Source organism: Spermophilus citellus (genome assembly GCF_964194105.1).
Source record: "Spermophilus citellus genome assembly, chromosome: 7".
In the NCBI taxonomy this organism is placed as follows: Eukaryota; Metazoa; Chordata; class Mammalia; order Rodentia; family Sciuridae; genus Spermophilus; species Spermophilus citellus.
The window spans coordinates 163,735,997-163,752,710 of record NC_138188.1 but is presented as its reverse complement, the minus strand read 5'-3'; the positions used below and the strand labels follow the sequence as shown (position 1 = coordinate 163,752,710).

Here is a 16,714-nt window from a genome sequence, read left to right as displayed (position 1 = left end):
TACCAGGGCCGTGGCCGGGGTCTGGACTGTGGGTCCCAACTCTTGTCTGGTTCTCATCTTGGGACCTTCTAAGCCAGCAGGGAGGGACAGTCCCCTCTTGCCAGACTGTGTCTATGAAGCAGTATAAGCAAAGGTGGGGGCTCCCAAGAACTGGTCAGTGTTCCAGTCCCACTACCTGTAGGACTGTCCTAACTCCACTCACCATCCTACAGCTGGGGGTGGGCTCAAGTCCACCCTGGCTGGGCCACTCTCCAGGATGTGCCCCAGCACCCAGGGCTCTTCAGTTCCTGCCCACTGCCCCATGCCCACCTCACCAGCACCTAACCTCACTGGGAATCAGAAGCCTCAGCCTCCCAACAGGAGGCTAAAATGGGGGAGTTGCCGTCACAACTGCCACTGTGGAAGAACGGTGCAGAGACCATCCTAGCCAAGGCAACGGCTTGTGAGCCAAAGCTGTCATTCTCCACCTGCTCAGAACCAGCCGTGGAATGGAGTCACTCTGGTGGCCTGGACTGCCCTGAGCCGCCCTTTGCAGCTTCCAGTCATCAGGCTGCAGCTGGGCTCCTTGTCTATTTGCACCGACATGTACTGGAGAGACGCGGTGTCCCTGAGATGGCCCTGCTAGCCTTATAGCCCTGGAGCTACTGCTCAGCCTCCCAGAATGTCACATCTGAACAGTGTGGCAGCAGCGCAACGGCGTGCTTGCTCCTCGAAGTCCGCGAGTCCCTGATCCACAGAATGTCCTCACCATTTAGTTGCTCAAGGAAGCCTAAGGAACGTCCCAGCCCTGTGACCTACAGCCCATCTCTGCCTCGGCAGGACCTTCTGCAGCAGGGCCCTCCCAGGCTTTCTGCCCCGTCTGCTGGAGGACAAGTGGGCATGGCACTGGAGGTTCTTTCTGAGGTGATAAATTGCTCCAAGACGGGCTGCAGAGGCCGAGTGCTGGGCTGAACTGCAGCTCAACATTTTTTAAGATGGGGAACCAGTCTTAAAAGGACCACAGATAACCATAGCGGCTTGGGAGGCTGAGGCAGGAGGATCCACATCTCTAAATAAAGCATAGAAAGGGCTGGGATGTGACTCAGTGGTTAAGCACTCCTGGGCTCTATCCCCACATGCGAATGAGAATGGTAAAAAATAAATGAAAGGCTAGGGGGCCCTGGCAGGCCCTCACCACACCCACCACGGAGCACCTCTGCCCACCAGCTGCACTTGTAGGACAGTCCCCACAGTGACCCTCTGGTGTGTGACCCTGTAGCTGGGCCCCTGCCACTTGTGCATGCAGACAGGTGTGCAAGCTGCCCAGGACAAAGGAACTGTGGGAAATGCTGTTTCCCTAATGGCCAAGGTCATTGAGACTAGAGGCAACTGTTTTCTGATTAGGGGGTTCACCACGAGCTGTTTCTTACATTTCTTATAGGCTTCAAATGCTGTGGGGAGCCCTGACCCAGCAGAGGCACAGGGCCAGAGAGTACCAGAAGACCTGACAGCCAGGTACCCCCACCCTGCCCACACACTTGTGTACAGGTCCGTAGACAGGGCCAAGGGGAGCAGGCTGTGCTGGGGGGTTCTCAGCCACCAGCCTGGGTGAGGAGGGTCTTCACATGGACACCAGAGCCCACGGGGATGACTGGGTTCATGCAGTGGGGCAACACACACAGGAGTCAAAAGGGGCAAGTGGGGTGGCTACCAAGTGGGGTGAGGGCACCCAGCAGGAAGGGAACCGTAAAGCCAGAGGCAGGGCAACCTTGGCTCCAGGAATACCTACAAGGGAGTTGGCGGGAGAGCACAAAAGAACAGAGAAACCCTGGGTGTCAGCCAGGCACCCTCCCGGAGCAGGGAGATGGGCAGGTGCCAGGTGCAGATGCAATGGTTTACTTCACGTGCCGCCAGGCCCTGGCACCCAGGCTCTGCTCGGACACCCAGTCTTGCCTATGGAAGGGCTTCTGGAGGAGGTAAACACTGAATTGAGCAGACTCTTGGCAGATGACCCACCATGCTGTGGGGCTCTCAGGCAATCATTTGATGGCCTTTAGTTTAAGAACAAAAAACCCTGTCCCTGAGCAAGTGGGCACACTGCCTCTAGCCCCAGCAGTCGGCTCCCCTGACACCTGCCCTGCAGAGTTCATCCTGCAGCCCACAACCAAGCAGGCCAAGTCTTAAACACCTCTCCCCTACATTAAGGCACCCCTCCACCCATGGGGTAGGAGGTGACAGATGGCTTTGCCCTCCCCATGGCCTCCAACTTGCTTCCCAGCCGACCCTAGCCCCAGGAACCCACTGGGCAGGACAGAAGGGGGCTGAGTGCCCAAGTGGGGACACGTGTGGCATGCCCAGGCCTCCTACCACAGCTGTGGTCTGCAGGCCCACCAGAATGCCAGGAGCCAGATCTTCCTGCCGTGGCTATGCCAATCAACAAGGAGCTGCATGAAACCCCAGCTACCGGTGAGGCTGGCGAGTGCCAGGGCGGAGTCTCACAGCCCTGTCCAGCTGGGTACTGCCAACACTCTGGCAGCTCTCACCAGGTTCTGAAAACTGGTAGACATTGTTTCCCCACAAAAATGGATATAAAATGCAAACAGTGCTCAGGAGCCCCACCTGCTGCTTCAGTGTCTACCCTGATGCCCCAGAAGGAGCAGAGCTGTGGAAAGGACCGTACAGCGTTTTATTTCATGGACCCCAGTGGTGCAGGCCAGGCTGAGACAGGCGCTCAGAGTCCCCAAAGTCTGAACTTTGGCTCAAGGCCATCACACACAGGTGCATCTTCTGAGGCTGGCACAAAATGAAGGGCCCCCACTCTCCCCACCCCCTGCTTCTCCCCTTACAGAAGTTCAGGAGCCGTGGGCACTCAGAGGATATGGCAACGGGCCAGGCTCCTGCCCCTCAGCCACCTCAGCTGCAGACAAGGAAAGCCACAGCAAGCTCAGCGGCCACCCATCCTGGCCTGGCCATGTCATTTCCTGCTCTTCAACGACGGACTCTTCTTCCTCCCTGCCTCGGCTTCCTCCTCTTGTGGACCCCGCTCTGGCCACCAGACTCTGCACGTGCAACGTTGGGGCTCACCCTCTTCTGGCTCCTCTTCCTCTCAGTCCCTGAGCCCAGGTCTGGACTAGAGGCCTCCTCCTCGCCTTCCCCTGCTGAAACAGGAAGCACACTTCTTCCAAAACAAATCCCCTGCGGGCACAGCAGCCACAGCCCACCAGGGGACCCGCATCAGCACAGTCACCTGTGCTCGTGACAGGGAGGGCCAAGCTTGGAGACACATCTCCAGAAAAACCAGTTGTCAAGAGGACGGATCAGGAGGCCCAGTCGTGGAGCAAGGCGTGGAGGGGGTGGGACTGGCTCAGTGCAGGGAGGGGAGGGACGACCCTGGCTCAGGGCCAGGGCGAGCTGCCAAGCCCTGAGTTTGATTTAAGTTGCACACCTGTGCATTCAGCTCAGGTGCTGGGGCCCAGCTGAGGGCAGGCTGCTGGGAAGTCACTGCCCAGGTGGGGACAACACGGAAGGGGCTCAACAGCAGTGGGCGGCCCAGGCCAGGTCAATCCAGATGGCGGGGAGGGTTCTTCAGCTCCCTGCAGTGCCATATTTGGCACAGGACACTGCCCGCCCCAGGGCAAGCAGGCACTCAAGCCTACCACAGGGCACAGATGCAGGTCGGTCCTTAGCATAGGTGCCCTGTCCAGCACAATCCTGTGGCCATCAGGGAGGGACAGGGAGGAAAATGATTCTGACAAGGTCAAGAGCTGTGAAGCTCAAGGACTGCCACAGGACATGGAAGAGGAGGGGCATGGGAAAAAAAAGAGGTAGGCGGCCCAGAGAAAGGCACCATGGTGTGGACAGGGCAGTTCCCACAGCCAGTGTGCTTCAGGCAAGGAAGCGGGATGGTGGAGAGTAGTCCCAGGATCAAGCCCTGAGACCACGACCATGCAGGGCGTCCCAGAACTCGAAGCCAGCGGGCACCTGTGTCTGAAGAGGAGACTTAGGGAAAGAGGTGACCGGTGACCAGGGGCAAGGGACAGGGCAGCAGGTGAACCACTTGGACGTCAATAGTCACCTCCAGTCCTCCTCCTCTTGTTCTTTGACCTTGACTTCAATGAGCGCCTCCTCATCTTGCGCTCCCGCCTCCCTTCGAGCAGATGCCTGTAGGTTTTTTCCGGGATGTCGTCCTCGGGAAAGGTGCCTGAGAATCCGGGTGAGTCAGGAGGCTGAGAGTGGCTTGAAATGTGCTGCACATACCTGCCCGCGCTGCACTTAAGACAGGGCCTGTTCTACTGCCAGGCATGAGGTACTGAGCAACAACCCACAGCTGAGATGGACAGTGTGAAGCCTGACCCGTCCCCGCCCAGAACAGCAGCACCTGGGAAGCCCTTCTCAGATCACATCGAGGCAGGTCTATTTCTCAAATAAGCAGTACCATGGAGGGGCACAAGGGTCCCTTCTGTACCACTGTGGGTGCTGCGCCCTGCACAGGCCCACCCAGTGTGTGTGACTCATGCCCTTCACTGCATGAACTTCACTAAAACTGCTGGCCTTCAGCTCCTGATGCCACCAGGGAAAGGCCACCACGGGGACAGAAGATGGACTGACAGGCAAATAAGTGATGAACAGGACAGTCAACACTGCTGTCAGAACCCAGGGGCGGGCACGCAAGCACCCAGGTAAAATACTTCAACTGGCTGCATTTTGAAATCCTGCATAACCCTCCCAAGGAGCGGCCTGTTGGGTCACCTATGCCACACGCTGCAGAGTGGAGAAGCTCCCTGCCCAAGTGGCAACACCTCCATTAGCCACTCCAAAGCCCTGGACCAGCACCGTGTCTCACAGCCACCAGGGGCCGAGGATCACTAAGCACTAGAGAACAAGGGCTGCAGAAACCCTCAGCCTGCCGCCCTGCCCTGCCCCGCAAGCCGTGAGGGAGCACAGAGAACCACCACAGGGCCACAGGGATGAAGGCCTCCAAGATGGGGTCACATGGAGCCAATCCAATCCTCACCTCCAGCCAGGTCCTGCAGCCTGCAAGAGCAAGACAGACTCGGTCACACACAGCCTTGGTTCTGCCAAAGCTGCGTCCTGGGGACACACCCAGAGCTGCTGAGGGGCCCAAGACACCTGCCCTTGGTGAGAAACCTGTCTACGGGGGCTCTGAAGTCCTCTGCCTGGCTGAGTGGCTTCAGGGACAGTGCAGGGGGCACAATGTCAGCAGAGGCAGTGGGGCTAAGACAGGCAGCTCCAGGGCTGGAGAAGGACAGGCCAGGTGCCCTGAAAGACACTCACTTCTGGATCACTTTGTAGAGGCGCTTCCTGTTCTGAGAAGGAGTGCTCTGCCGACTGGCCACTTCAAACAGCCTGTTAGCAACGGCCTCGTAGTCAAACTGTTTCAAAAAGGGAGGCCAGGTCAGTCACCTTCCCAAGCAGACCTCAGTCCAGCACATGGACCCTGCAATCCACTGGCCCACACCAGCACAGGCTCAGGGTCTCCGTACCTCCAGAGTGGCACTGCCCGGCACATTTAGAGGGCTACAAAGCTAGCCCCACTTACAACCTTAAATTCCCAGCAACCACAACCAGATGCAGAAGTAGCAAGTGACAGTAATCTTACTCTTAGCCCAAAGTGCCCAATTTTCCTTCACCTTACAGCAGTAAGCACTGTATTCCAACTCGGGTAGCTGCTTTGGCTCCCAGTGCAACCCAACGCCAACCACTCAGCATGTGTCCCCTCATGAAGCCAGCTCCCCACCCAGCAGGGGAGGTCTGGGAAGGCCGCCTACTTGTCCATGGCTAAAGGACTGCTGTGGGGCCGGCCTCTGCACCCACCCTCCCAGCACGTGACCCCAATCCCACTCACTGGCCCTGCCCCTTGCAGGCAAGCAGGCCTGCCGTCTGTCCTTCCTCCAAAGCTGACCTCTATGAAGGTCAATCTCCAAGTCCATAGCTATCACCCTCCATTCTGGAGTCAGCAGCAGAGCAGAAGAGCAAAGGCTAAGCTCACCATCCACAGGCCCAGATACCTACCTGGAGGACAGGGCCAGCACTGTCCTCATCGTCTCCTGTCCCCTTGCCCTTCTCAAGGTCAGTCCTGCATATGGAGCCTAAAATGAAAAGGACCTCGTGATCTCCAAAGCCCCTGGGAACAGCGCAGGCACAGGACGGGGAGGACAGCAGGTGGCTGTCGGGTGATCTCCTAGATGGGCCTCGGCGGACCTCAGGCAGCAAAGCTGGTGGTGAAGTCCCACAGCAAGGTCAAAGGGCAGCCAACCCAACCAGAGGGCTGGACCAGGGGCAGTGGGAGACCACTTCAGTCAAGGCCCCCGTGCCAGGCTGGGTGCTCAGGGGTTTGCTGGTGCCGACTTCAGAAGGCAGGCACAGGACAACAGAGCTACAGGGGCAGCACACATGGAGAGTGACAGCGGCAGGGCCATGGGCTGCTCTGGTGCACCACAAGCAGGATTCAGGGACCTGCCTGGAGACTCCAGGATGACAGAAGAGGGCAAGGGGGGCCAGGGAAGGCGCACACAGGTGTCCCCAGATGATGCGCTGGGGACAGAGGGGTGTGGGCTGACCCCAGGAAGGCCAAGGGCTCACCAGCATGGGCACTGAGTCCTAAGCCATGGGCGACCTGCCCTTCCAACAGGACATGTCACATGGTACACAGCCCCTACAGCAAGACTGGAAGCAGGCAGGCTAGATCTGCTGCTGCCAGAGCACCCCAAGTCACCTAAGGAAGTCAGTGACTACACCCAGCATGGTACCCAGGTGCAAGGGACACAGACAGAGCGCCAGGTCCTAGTGGGAGACATGGGCCAGGAATAAGGAGTTCAACAGAGCAGCTGATGGCTGTCACTGTGAGTGACCCAACGTGGAGTAACCCAGCGTAAGGCAGAGCAGAGGCTGCACTGTAAACGGGGAGGGCAGGCAGCCTGAGTGACAGGTGGACAGGGTGCAGGCAGGCTCCAGGGAGCACTGCAGCCGGGCACAGCAGGGCCTCCAGGGAGCTGGTCTGGGGATTAGTGGGGATCGCACTAGAGGCAACAGCAAGCAAGGAGAGCAGAGACACGTGCCTGGTGCTCTCCAAGGTCACTGGCTACTGTGCTGCCAGGGAGCACCGGGTGAAGCAGAAGCAGGGGACCAGCAGGCCACGCAGGCTCAGTCCAGGACAGGCAACCGGAGGGCAGAAGCCCACCTTAGTATACTGTGACCCTCACCTACAGAGTCTATGGGATGGCAGGTCCTATTCATACTCACCTTCCAGAGATTCACCGTCACCATCTGACGCCTCATCCTCCCCGTTCTGCGCATCCATTTCATTCATCAGGTCCTCAATGGCAAATGGGGCCTGCTCCACGATCGTATCAAAGATGCCCCGAGCAATGTTATGCAAAACCAGGGAGCTGAGAGGGTGAAATGGAAGCCAGAAAGCCTGCTGGACTTGGCTCTCCACAAGCAGGGCCGAGCATCCTCCCACCTCACCCCATGGCCAGCAGCCTCCAGAGCCCAAACTTAGTCAAAAGGGGCAGCAATCCCCAAAGGCAGTCTCACCCAGAAGCAAATGAGGAAGGATCAGGCCCCAGCCACCTGCCACTTACTCCTTAGTGCAGGCAGCGATCTTGCAGAAGGGGTCAATGAACCGCAGGTTCTGATCTGCGGTGAGCTGCGGGAAAGCAAGGGGAGCTGGTCAGTCCCCGGCACGCGCCACACTGAGCTCCATCACCCAACCGACACTGGCCTCACCTCTTTAGCTCCCACTTTGGTCAGCTCCTCCAGGAAGATCTCGATGAAGTGGCTCTTCACTCCATTGGGGGCCTGGCTGCTGGGGTGCAGGATCTCAGTGATCAGCAGCTCCAGAAGCTGCTCAACCTGCCTGAGTAAGAGGGCAAATACAGCAGCAGCCACAAGGGCCACATGCCACTGGTGCCCCGTCCCCTCTAAAAGCTCCAGCAAGAATGCACACAGGTGGGCACCTCCACCGGGAACACATCACTCTCTGCATCCACAGGTGGTCTGTGCAGCAAGGAGGGTGGTAATCAAGGGTGACGTGGCCACGGCCAGCACCGGAACAGTGTGCATGTGGGCCCCAGCAACCTCTGCAACAATCGAGATGCAAGTGGGAAAGGCCAGGCTGAGGCAGGACACTATGCCACCTTGGCCAGGGTACAGCTCAGGAATATGCATCAAGACAGAGAAGAGGTGGAGAGAAAGGCAGAGGCCAGGAAGGGCTACGGGCTGCAAGCCACCTGCTGGCCTCCCAGCCCTGCCACATGGAGTGCAGGCTGAGAACACATGCAAGTGGTAGCTCTTCCTGAAATGTGAGCCTGATGATCCCAGGGAGGCCTGACCCTCAGATCAGAGATCCCCAGGGAGCAAACAGTCTTTAGCAGTCTAGACACACCCAAAACCCCAGGGGCGCTAACAGTGCAGAGCCCCAAGCCCAGAGCCCCTAGGCAATTCCAACACAGAACAACTGGCTAAGGAAGGAAAAGTGACACTCTACCAGGCTCACAGGAAAGGAGGTGAGACCTGTGCTGACCAAGAGAAAGACACCATGGCAGGAGGCCACTGCTGGGCTCCTGCTGACACCTCATGCACTAGAAACAAAGACCTGTCTGCCTGTGGGGACTGGGATGGGATGTGGTGAGGCCCAAGCCATCACTCTGCCTGCCCAGGGAAGAGGTTACCAGTGCTCCCCAGGATACCCTCTGCAACTAGTGGCTGTTACCACAAGGATGGAGCTACTTTTCTATCTTGTGAACCAAAAAAAGGTAATCACAACAAAGTCACCCCGAGGCCCTGGGCCCCTTCAGGATGACCCACCAGCTCTCAGAGTCCTCACTGGGAATTCAAGGATGAAAATCACACAAAACCCGGTGCTACAGCCTGAGTGCAGGCTCACCCTCAGAAATTCACACCTCGAGGCACTCAGTGAACTAGTCCAACTCCTGCTGAGTCTCCTTCATGAAGAGAGAAAGTGGGCTGGGGCCAGGGCCTGTTCACTTTGTGACTCTGAAGACAAGGAGCTAGGGCAGCCTGGGCCTCCAGCTGCATCTGTCCCAACAGCCCTCTGACAGCTGGGCAATGGCAGGTTCGTGGATTTAAAGCAGCTCCTTTGGGCACACTTTCTAATTACAAGTCAACTCCAAACACACTTCCAATCCACTCTCCCCACTCACCCAAAAAAATTTAAAAAGGAGAATAAAGACAAAACCTTACAGCAGCAGAAGGCGGATAGAGGCCAACACTCAGTAAGACATGGAGTGCTCCGCAGAGAGATGCCCGCAGCACTGTGTTTTGTTGGATACTGGAGACAGAGCTCAGGGATGGTCTACCACTGGGCTCCCTCCCCAGGCCTTTTTGAGACAGGGTCTTGCTAAATTGCTGAGGGTAGCCTCAGCCTCCCAAGTCACAGACCACAGGCGGACACCATCACTCCAGGTGAATTTATAAGCAACCATAAAAAGTGAAAGTGACTTTTCAGGGATGGGAAGTAGTTCAGCAGTAGAGCATATGCTTTGCATGTATAAGGCCCTGGGTCTAATCCCAAGTACCTAAAGAAACATAAAAAATATTTTTTAATATTTCATAGTAGTTCTCTGAGTTCTTTAAATCATGCATGTATCATTCATATTTACAAAAAAATGTAGGTAATTTTTTTTAAAGAGAGATTGAGAGAGAGAACTTTTTAATATTTATTTTTTAGTTCTCGGCGGACACGACATCTTTTTTTTGTATGTAGTGCTGAGGATCGAACCTGGGCCGCACGCATGCCAGGCGAGCGCGCTACCGCTTGAGCCATATCCCCAGCCCAGGTAATTTTTATTAATTTAAAAAACTTGGGCTGGGGTTGTGGCTCAGTGGTAGAGCGCTCGCTTAGCATGTGTGAGACCCAAGGTCCGATCCTCAGCGCCACATAAAAGTAAGTAAATAAGTAAAATGAAGATGTCATGTCTAACTATAACTAAAAAATAAATATTAAAAAACAAAACAAAAAAACTTTAAACTGTTAAATATTCAAACTCACTTTACACTGGAGCACCCCGGCTGCCAATGAAGACTTGAAAACCCAACTCCCCAGCCTGGAGGCAGAGCCCTTGGTGGCCCCAAATGGCACCTGGCATCAGATCTCTAAGCCTGGGGTCTCCCAAACAGCAGGGAGGTGGAGCTGAACCCAGGCAGAGCACAGGACTCCTGGGCGGAAGCCCACTGCTGCCCAAGGAAGCCAGAGACTAGAGAAAACAGCTCACAGTGGGGAAGGAAAGGCTAACTGACCCCAGGTACCGCTGCTGAAGGTGAGACGCGGGGAGGGGTAGGACACATTTAGAACAGGGAGCAGTGACCACTAACAGAGCTGAACACGTCTCTTTTTTATCAAAAAGGGCATCTTTAGCTGCCGGTCCAGCGTGCCCAGTAGACTCCATGCTGACTCTCAGGACTGACCGCCCTGGCTCAGAGCAATGGCACTTCCATGGGCACTAGACCACTTTTAACTTCTAGCTCTGGGGCCTCCTTCAACACGAACTCCAGAACCTCTTTATGACAAAGAATTACACAAGAAACTCGGGACTCCCTCCCCCAGCCTTAGTGGCCCCAGGACTCAGGTTCGGTGTGAGGACTCACTTTTCTTCCCATCCTCGTGTTCTCACGGCCTTCAAGGACTCATTTAGAACCATCCGCATGAGCTTTGGTACAAAAGGAAACTCGCGTTAGGGGAACACAAGCCAGACTTCACTGCGGGCCTCCCCTCCATGCACCAGGCGCTCCCAAGGGGAGGGCTGCAGCAAGTGGCCAGCTGGAGAGCAGCTAATGGGATGAGTGCAGGGGACACCTCATCTCTCTTTTTTTTTTTTTTGGTACCGGGGACTGAATTCAGGGGCACCCAACCCCTAAGCCACATCCCCAGACCTATTTTGTATTTTATTTAGACAGGGTCTCACTGAGTTGCTTAGCACCTCGCTGTTACTGAGGCTGGCTTTGAACTCGTGATCCTCCTGCCTCAGCTTCCCCAGCTGCTGGGGTTACAGGCGTGCGCCACCACACCCTGAGAGAACGCAGCTCTGCATACAGCTGAGATGTCACGCTAAGACAGAGCTAAGTCGGGTCCCCAGACTAGGATTGACCTAACGGCTACTTCAGAAGTGAGAATGGAGTGAGAGGTGGAGCTCCTCACTAGGGAGGCAAAGCCAGGTCTGAAGCAAGCACTCTTCCCCGAGCCCTCCAAGGCTCCAAACCCCCCGAGAGAGCAGGGACACAGGTACATCCTCTCTGCTCTGAGAGAGAAGCCCAGGCTTAGCATCTGCCCCTCACAGCTCAACATTTTTGTCATTCTCCCACCTTAGGATGCCCATAAGGTGCCAGGGCATGGTAAAAAGTGACTAAGGATGCTAATACTTAGCTGCTAATTTGGTCACATGAGGACCCCAGGAAATGGGCCTTGAAAACAACAGCATTCGTCATGTGAAAGAACTGCATCTCAGTGTGGAGGCTTCACACAGGGTGCCCTGGCACCCAGCTGTGTCCTGCAGAGGCAGTGCTGGCCCAGGCCCACCTGTGCCACAGAGCCCACCCTCCTGCCCTCTGCACATGTCTCACTGTGAGGAACTAATGCGTGTGCTATCGATAGAAGGCCAGCCCAGGCTGGAGCTGGCCGCTGAGCTATCTTTGGCGAGGCCCAGACACTGCCCTGCTGGGCATCCCCATTGGGTTCACTGGCTTTAAGACAAGGTCCCTTCATCTGGGGACTACTCCCACGTCAAGTGCAAAGCTGTGGTTCCATGGGGGAGGGAGGCCAGAGCAGCACATGTGTCTACAACACCCAGCTCCTGGGTTTCTGAAGGCAAACCAGTGACCCAGAGGGGAAGAAACATGAAGGGAAAGAGGGAGGGGATGTGCCACCAGTGTCACCCTGCCAGAAACCACCGCACGGCCTCACCAGGTGGCCAAGCTCCTTCTCAGAACCCACAGTCTGTGCAGGGTTTTAGAATCCAGTTCTTCACCCACTCATAACCTCCCAAATGGGGACAAACACTGCAAAATTCTAAGCCAGTATACTCCCAGCCCACGGGGCTCAGGGCCACCCTACCTAAGGTCCTCAGCACACAGCCAGGGACAGGAAGGGTGACTGCCCCCTCCTCACCATGTAGAACTTGTCCAGGCGCAGTCTGTCGATGCCGGCCCACTCGCGGTTCATGGTCTGCCAGAACGTCTGCAGAAACAGGTGCTCTGGGGGAAGAGCCATGTCAACACTGAGTCACAAAGGGATACAGACACTCTGGGAGGGCTGGGAAGAACAGAAAGCCCCCACTCAGAAAGCCACCCATGGGCAGCCTCTGGGGTTTCTCAGTCCCAGCCGGTTTAGCAGAAAAGTAACACTAGATAAGTTTGCTGAGCAGACAGGGAACTCGGGCACAGAGACCAGAGGTCAGCCCAAACCACAGCCATGTCCTCCAAGAAAGGCACATGGAGGGAGCAAGGCAGCTGGCAAGAGAAGCAACCCTCGGGCCTTGTCCTCCCAGCTCCTCTGCTGCCACATTGGCTCAGGCTGCACACCTCCTGACACCCAAAGACAGTGTCACCAAGGCAGTGTCAACTGTACACAGGTTTCTCAGTATTCAATCCATGAACCCAACAAAATGCATGACCCTACATTATACACGATAACAGTGTGTCAGACACAGGACACTATGGGTTGAACTACGTTCTCCTAAACTAACATGCAGAAGTCCTAAACCCCAGTACTTCAGAATGTGACTGTGAAGGCAAAGACACAGAGTCTTCTTCGCAGACTAAAATGAAGGTGAAATAGGGTCACTAGTGTGGACCCTATTCTAATCTGACTGGTGCCTATATGTGCGTGCGCACAAACACCATGAAGACACAGGGAGAAGACACTGTATGCAAGCCAAGGAGAGGGTCCCCAGGGACTATTCCTGCCCATGCCTTGGACTTAAGACACAAGGAGGGCAACTATCTCTCACCACAAAATCCCTGCAGGAGCAAAGGGCTGGTGATACCACCCAGGCACAGGCAGGCCTGGGTTTACTAAATCATGGGAGGTAGGCCAGGCAGACAACTTGGGCTGTGCTGAACACAGCAACTGTTCTGCAAGAGCTTAGGAAGAAACAATCAGGGAGCATGGATCTACTCCACCAGTTACTCATCACAATGAAAGCGTCTCCCAAACCTAGATGCCAGGTGGGCACCCCTAGTGTAGGTGGCTTCAACACAAGGGAACTAAAACCCACTGTGCATGCAACTAGCACCAGGAGTACCACTCCAGCTGCCGTCAGGGACACTCTCAAAGCTGGCTGCCCTCAGTGCAGTGTGGGGAGGCCTAAGATGCTAATGCCCAGGCTGTGCCCTGGGAGCTGGGGTGAACAAGGACTGGAGGTCAGGATTTTCACAGGCTGTCCAAATGGTTCTGATGGGCAGGCAAGATGAGAACTACTCATCATGGACAGAATGAGGAGCTAGAGAAATACACTGCAGGAATATCAAAACAATAGGTAGAACTCAGTCAATTCATTTTAATTTTAAAATGCAGGACCTCAAGCCTCATTTGCTCTTAAGTCTATTTGGTAAGTGATGGTGCAGCCTGAGTACTCAGAGCCATGTTTCACACATGACAAGCACCCAGATGCTGGCTTATTCTCACTCTAGACTTCAGACCACACACTTCAGTGTCTGATGGCTTAAATCTCAGTGACTCTGGCATCTACATGTGGGCTTAACTACAGCAGCGTACTCACGTGTCTCTGTGGTCTGAAAAGCATGGACGAGCTGGGAGATTGTCCTTCCTAGATCTTCCTGTGCAAAAAATAAGAAACACACCCTCAGTCCCTGAAGCACTGTGTTCTTACAATAACAAGTCAACACAAAGATCCACTGACTCATTATAGACAACCAGGAGCAGTGGGTCTCAGCGTAGTAGACTTGAGTTGTGTAATTTCCCCCAGCTGAAAAAGAACCCCCACCACAGACAGTGGCAGTCACTACCCTCCTGCCCAAGGCTAAGCACAAGAAGGGGCTGGTTAAAAGGGGAAAGAGAGAGCAGGGAACCTCTTATCAGCAGGAGCTGAGGCCAAGACCTAGAAGTCAGTAATTATCTGCCTGCCTCTGTGTCAGGCATCACCCAGTGTCCATGCTAAGACAGCAGAGCCCGGGCTGGGGATGTGGCTCAAGCGGTAGCGCGCTCGCCTGGCATGCGTGCGGCCCGGGTTCGATCCTCAGCACCACATACAAACAACGATGTTGTGTCCGCCGAGAACTAAAAACTAAATATTAAAAAATTCTCTCTCTCTCTCTCTCTCTCTCTCTCCCCTCTCTCACTCTCTTTAAAAAAAAAAAAAAAAAAAAAAAGACAGCAGAGCCCACAGCCTCAACTGAGAGAAGGTTGCTTAGTAAGTACAGAATATGAGCTAAGACTCAGCATTTAAATAAGCACCTTCACACCCAAGTTACTTTAAAGAGCAAAGAACACTTTGAAAACCACTGTTCTAAAAGGTCAGTAGGAGAAATCCTTATCTCAGAAGACCTAGTTCTATCCCCTGAACTTCATTATTTCAGCACTCAGTTTTTAACCCAATGGGACATTTCACCCTTGTCCTGGCCATCACTGCCACTGTCAGTGGGACTTGACTCAGCAAACCATGCCTGTCCTTAGTACAAGCCAGAGCCACTCTAATCAAAGACCCTGTCCTCCTGCCAGATAGAACACAGCACTGAGGGCACACAACTTCACCCAGCATCCCTGGCCATGCTCAATGCCCGCCTGTCCTCCCACACTGTGGCTTCCTGCCCATGCACTCACCTGCAGGAGTGGTTTGTCTTGCATCCACATGCAGTAAAACAGCCCTTTCCATACCTTCAGCAGCTCGTCATGTGTGAAACTACCTGTGCCAGAACAGTGACATTCAGACTAAACAAACCTCCACCCCAACCTCTTAGTGCCAGTCACCCAGTGTTTGGATTAGTCCAAAGTCCTATCTGCTATAAAGGTAACTGGAGTAGTCTGTCCCCTCCCCAAGCAATTCTTCCAGTTCAGTCCCTGTGGGACCCTCCTCAGGTAACTTCCTGTACTCACTAAACATTGAGGCGCAACAGGCAGAAACCAGGTACCCTGGAATTCCTGAGATTCAAAATTCAGAATTTAACCCCTTCCTGAGTGGACGGTGGCCCTAAAAGTGAGTTTACTGGTGGTCATTCACCCAGTGTTACATGGAATTCTGTGCTTCTCTGTGTTATGCCTCAAACGTTCAAAGAGAATTCACTCGGTCACTAGGGAGGGCAAACGAGGTTGACAAAGGCTGCAGTGTGTGGACCAGAGTCCCCTGTGGAGCTTCCTAAAGCCAGGTCGCTGAATCTGCGCTGAGACCCTAGAATCTGCATTTCTAAGGATGCACAGGCGTGGTGCTGAAGCTGTGGCAGGGGTGGGGCAGGCCTGGAGAACCGCGGTACGATGAAGGGTTCAGCAAGAAGCGTGTGCTGGCCCTCGTGGAGGCTGGCACCAGCTACACAAGCCGATGGGGATGAGCCGCGTGGCACACGGCAGGCTGGAGCAGCAAGAGCGCACCTTCTGCTGGGGGTTACCCACGGGAGAAGGCCCGACGGGGCCTGGAGAGTGTGGCCGTGGAGCCTCGTGTCACCGTCCCACTACACCCGGCGGCCGGGGCGGGACGGGGCGGGAGCCCGACGCCGTGGGGACGCGCCGCCGGCCCCGCGAAGGCCCCACGCGGTCCCAGCTCTAGTCGCCGCCGCCCCTCGGTGTCCCGCCGCCACCCCCGCCCACCTGTGGCCCGCTGGGTCCTGGCGACGATGTACTTCCGGAGTTTCCGCACTGCCCGGTCTCGGGTCACCTGCTCGTTCCCCGCCAGGCGCTGAGCCAGCTGGATCTCAGGCGGGAGCTGCGTCTGCGAGACCATGGCGACTGCGGCAGACATGCAGGAGGGACGCAGCTCAGATCCGAATCCACACCGCAGTTGCGGCGCTCCCGTGACGTATGCCACGTCACCCTCCCGCGACGGCGCGTGTCCTGCGTCATCCTCCCGCGACGTCTCTCGTCATCCTCCCGCGACGCCGCGCGCCCTGCGTCAGCCCCCCGCGACGCCGCTAGGAAGCTCTCCGTCGCTCCGAAGGGCTGGGAAAGTGGGCGGCTGGCGCGGTCGGGGAGCAGGTGGCGCGGGGCCCTCCCCGCTGCCCAGGAGGGCGCCCTCGGAGGCTGTCGCGTGCTCTGCCAGGCCCGGCGCCTTAGCGCTGAGCGGAGAGCGGGAAGGGCCGTCGCCGCTCCAGGCCACGGGTCGGGCTCTTCAGCGCCTCAACCTGGCGCCTGAGCGGCGGGCCCTGAGCTGGGCCGGACGCGCCTCGGAAGCTTGAGCGGAGCCGGGCCACGGAACGGGCCGTGAGCGCCGTCTGGGGAGTTTGGGAAGACGTGCGTGCAGACGCGATGCTGGTGGGCGCAGAAAGGCTGTGGAACCTCTTGGGTGTGACACTGTGTTTGTAAAAGGGGACCCAGCTGACCTCGAAAGGGCCCTGTGTCAGGGGACCCCGAGTGTCCAGAGCCAAGGACCACGCCGGGCTCCACGATTTGCTAGGAGGACTCACAAGACCAGTGGACACTTGGACTCAGGTTAGGGACCTAAATCTGGCCGCTCAGCACATCACAGGTCAATCAACAGACAGGAAGGTGGGTCTGTTTGAGAAGCTGACTGCCCGAAGTCCCTCTTGCCAG

At 56.1% G+C, this 16,714-nt stretch overlaps 1 protein-coding gene across 2 annotated transcripts; it reads right to left on the bottom strand.

Annotated features, from left to right (window-relative positions):
- Nucleotides 1-2,644: 2,644 nt before the first annotated feature.
- Nucleotides 2,645-15,995, bottom strand: RRP1 (ribosomal RNA processing 1). Of its 2 annotated transcripts, none has more exons than XM_081302678.1 (13): nucleotides 15,776-15,995; nucleotides 14,798-14,880; nucleotides 13,737-13,794; nucleotides 12,125-12,210; nucleotides 10,609-10,670; nucleotides 7,729-7,858; nucleotides 7,584-7,648; nucleotides 7,243-7,388; nucleotides 6,013-6,089; nucleotides 5,275-5,372; nucleotides 4,994-5,013; nucleotides 4,055-4,180; nucleotides 2,645-3,137 (listed from the first exon to the last, which is right to left on the bottom strand). In XM_081302678.1, exons 1-13 carry the CDS (start codon nucleotides 15,924-15,926, stop codon nucleotides 2,968-2,970), a joined length of 1,272 nt encoding a protein of 423 aa, XP_081158804.1. In that variant the 5' UTR covers nucleotides 15,927-15,995; the 3' UTR covers nucleotides 2,645-2,967. The 2 variants fall into 2 exon arrangements, with proteins under 2 accessions (XP_081158804.1, XP_081158805.1); XM_081302679.1 differs by lacking the exon at nucleotides 15,776-15,995 and adding an exon at nucleotides 15,560-15,767.
- Between the last annotated feature and the right edge of the window lie 719 nt (nucleotides 15,996-16,714).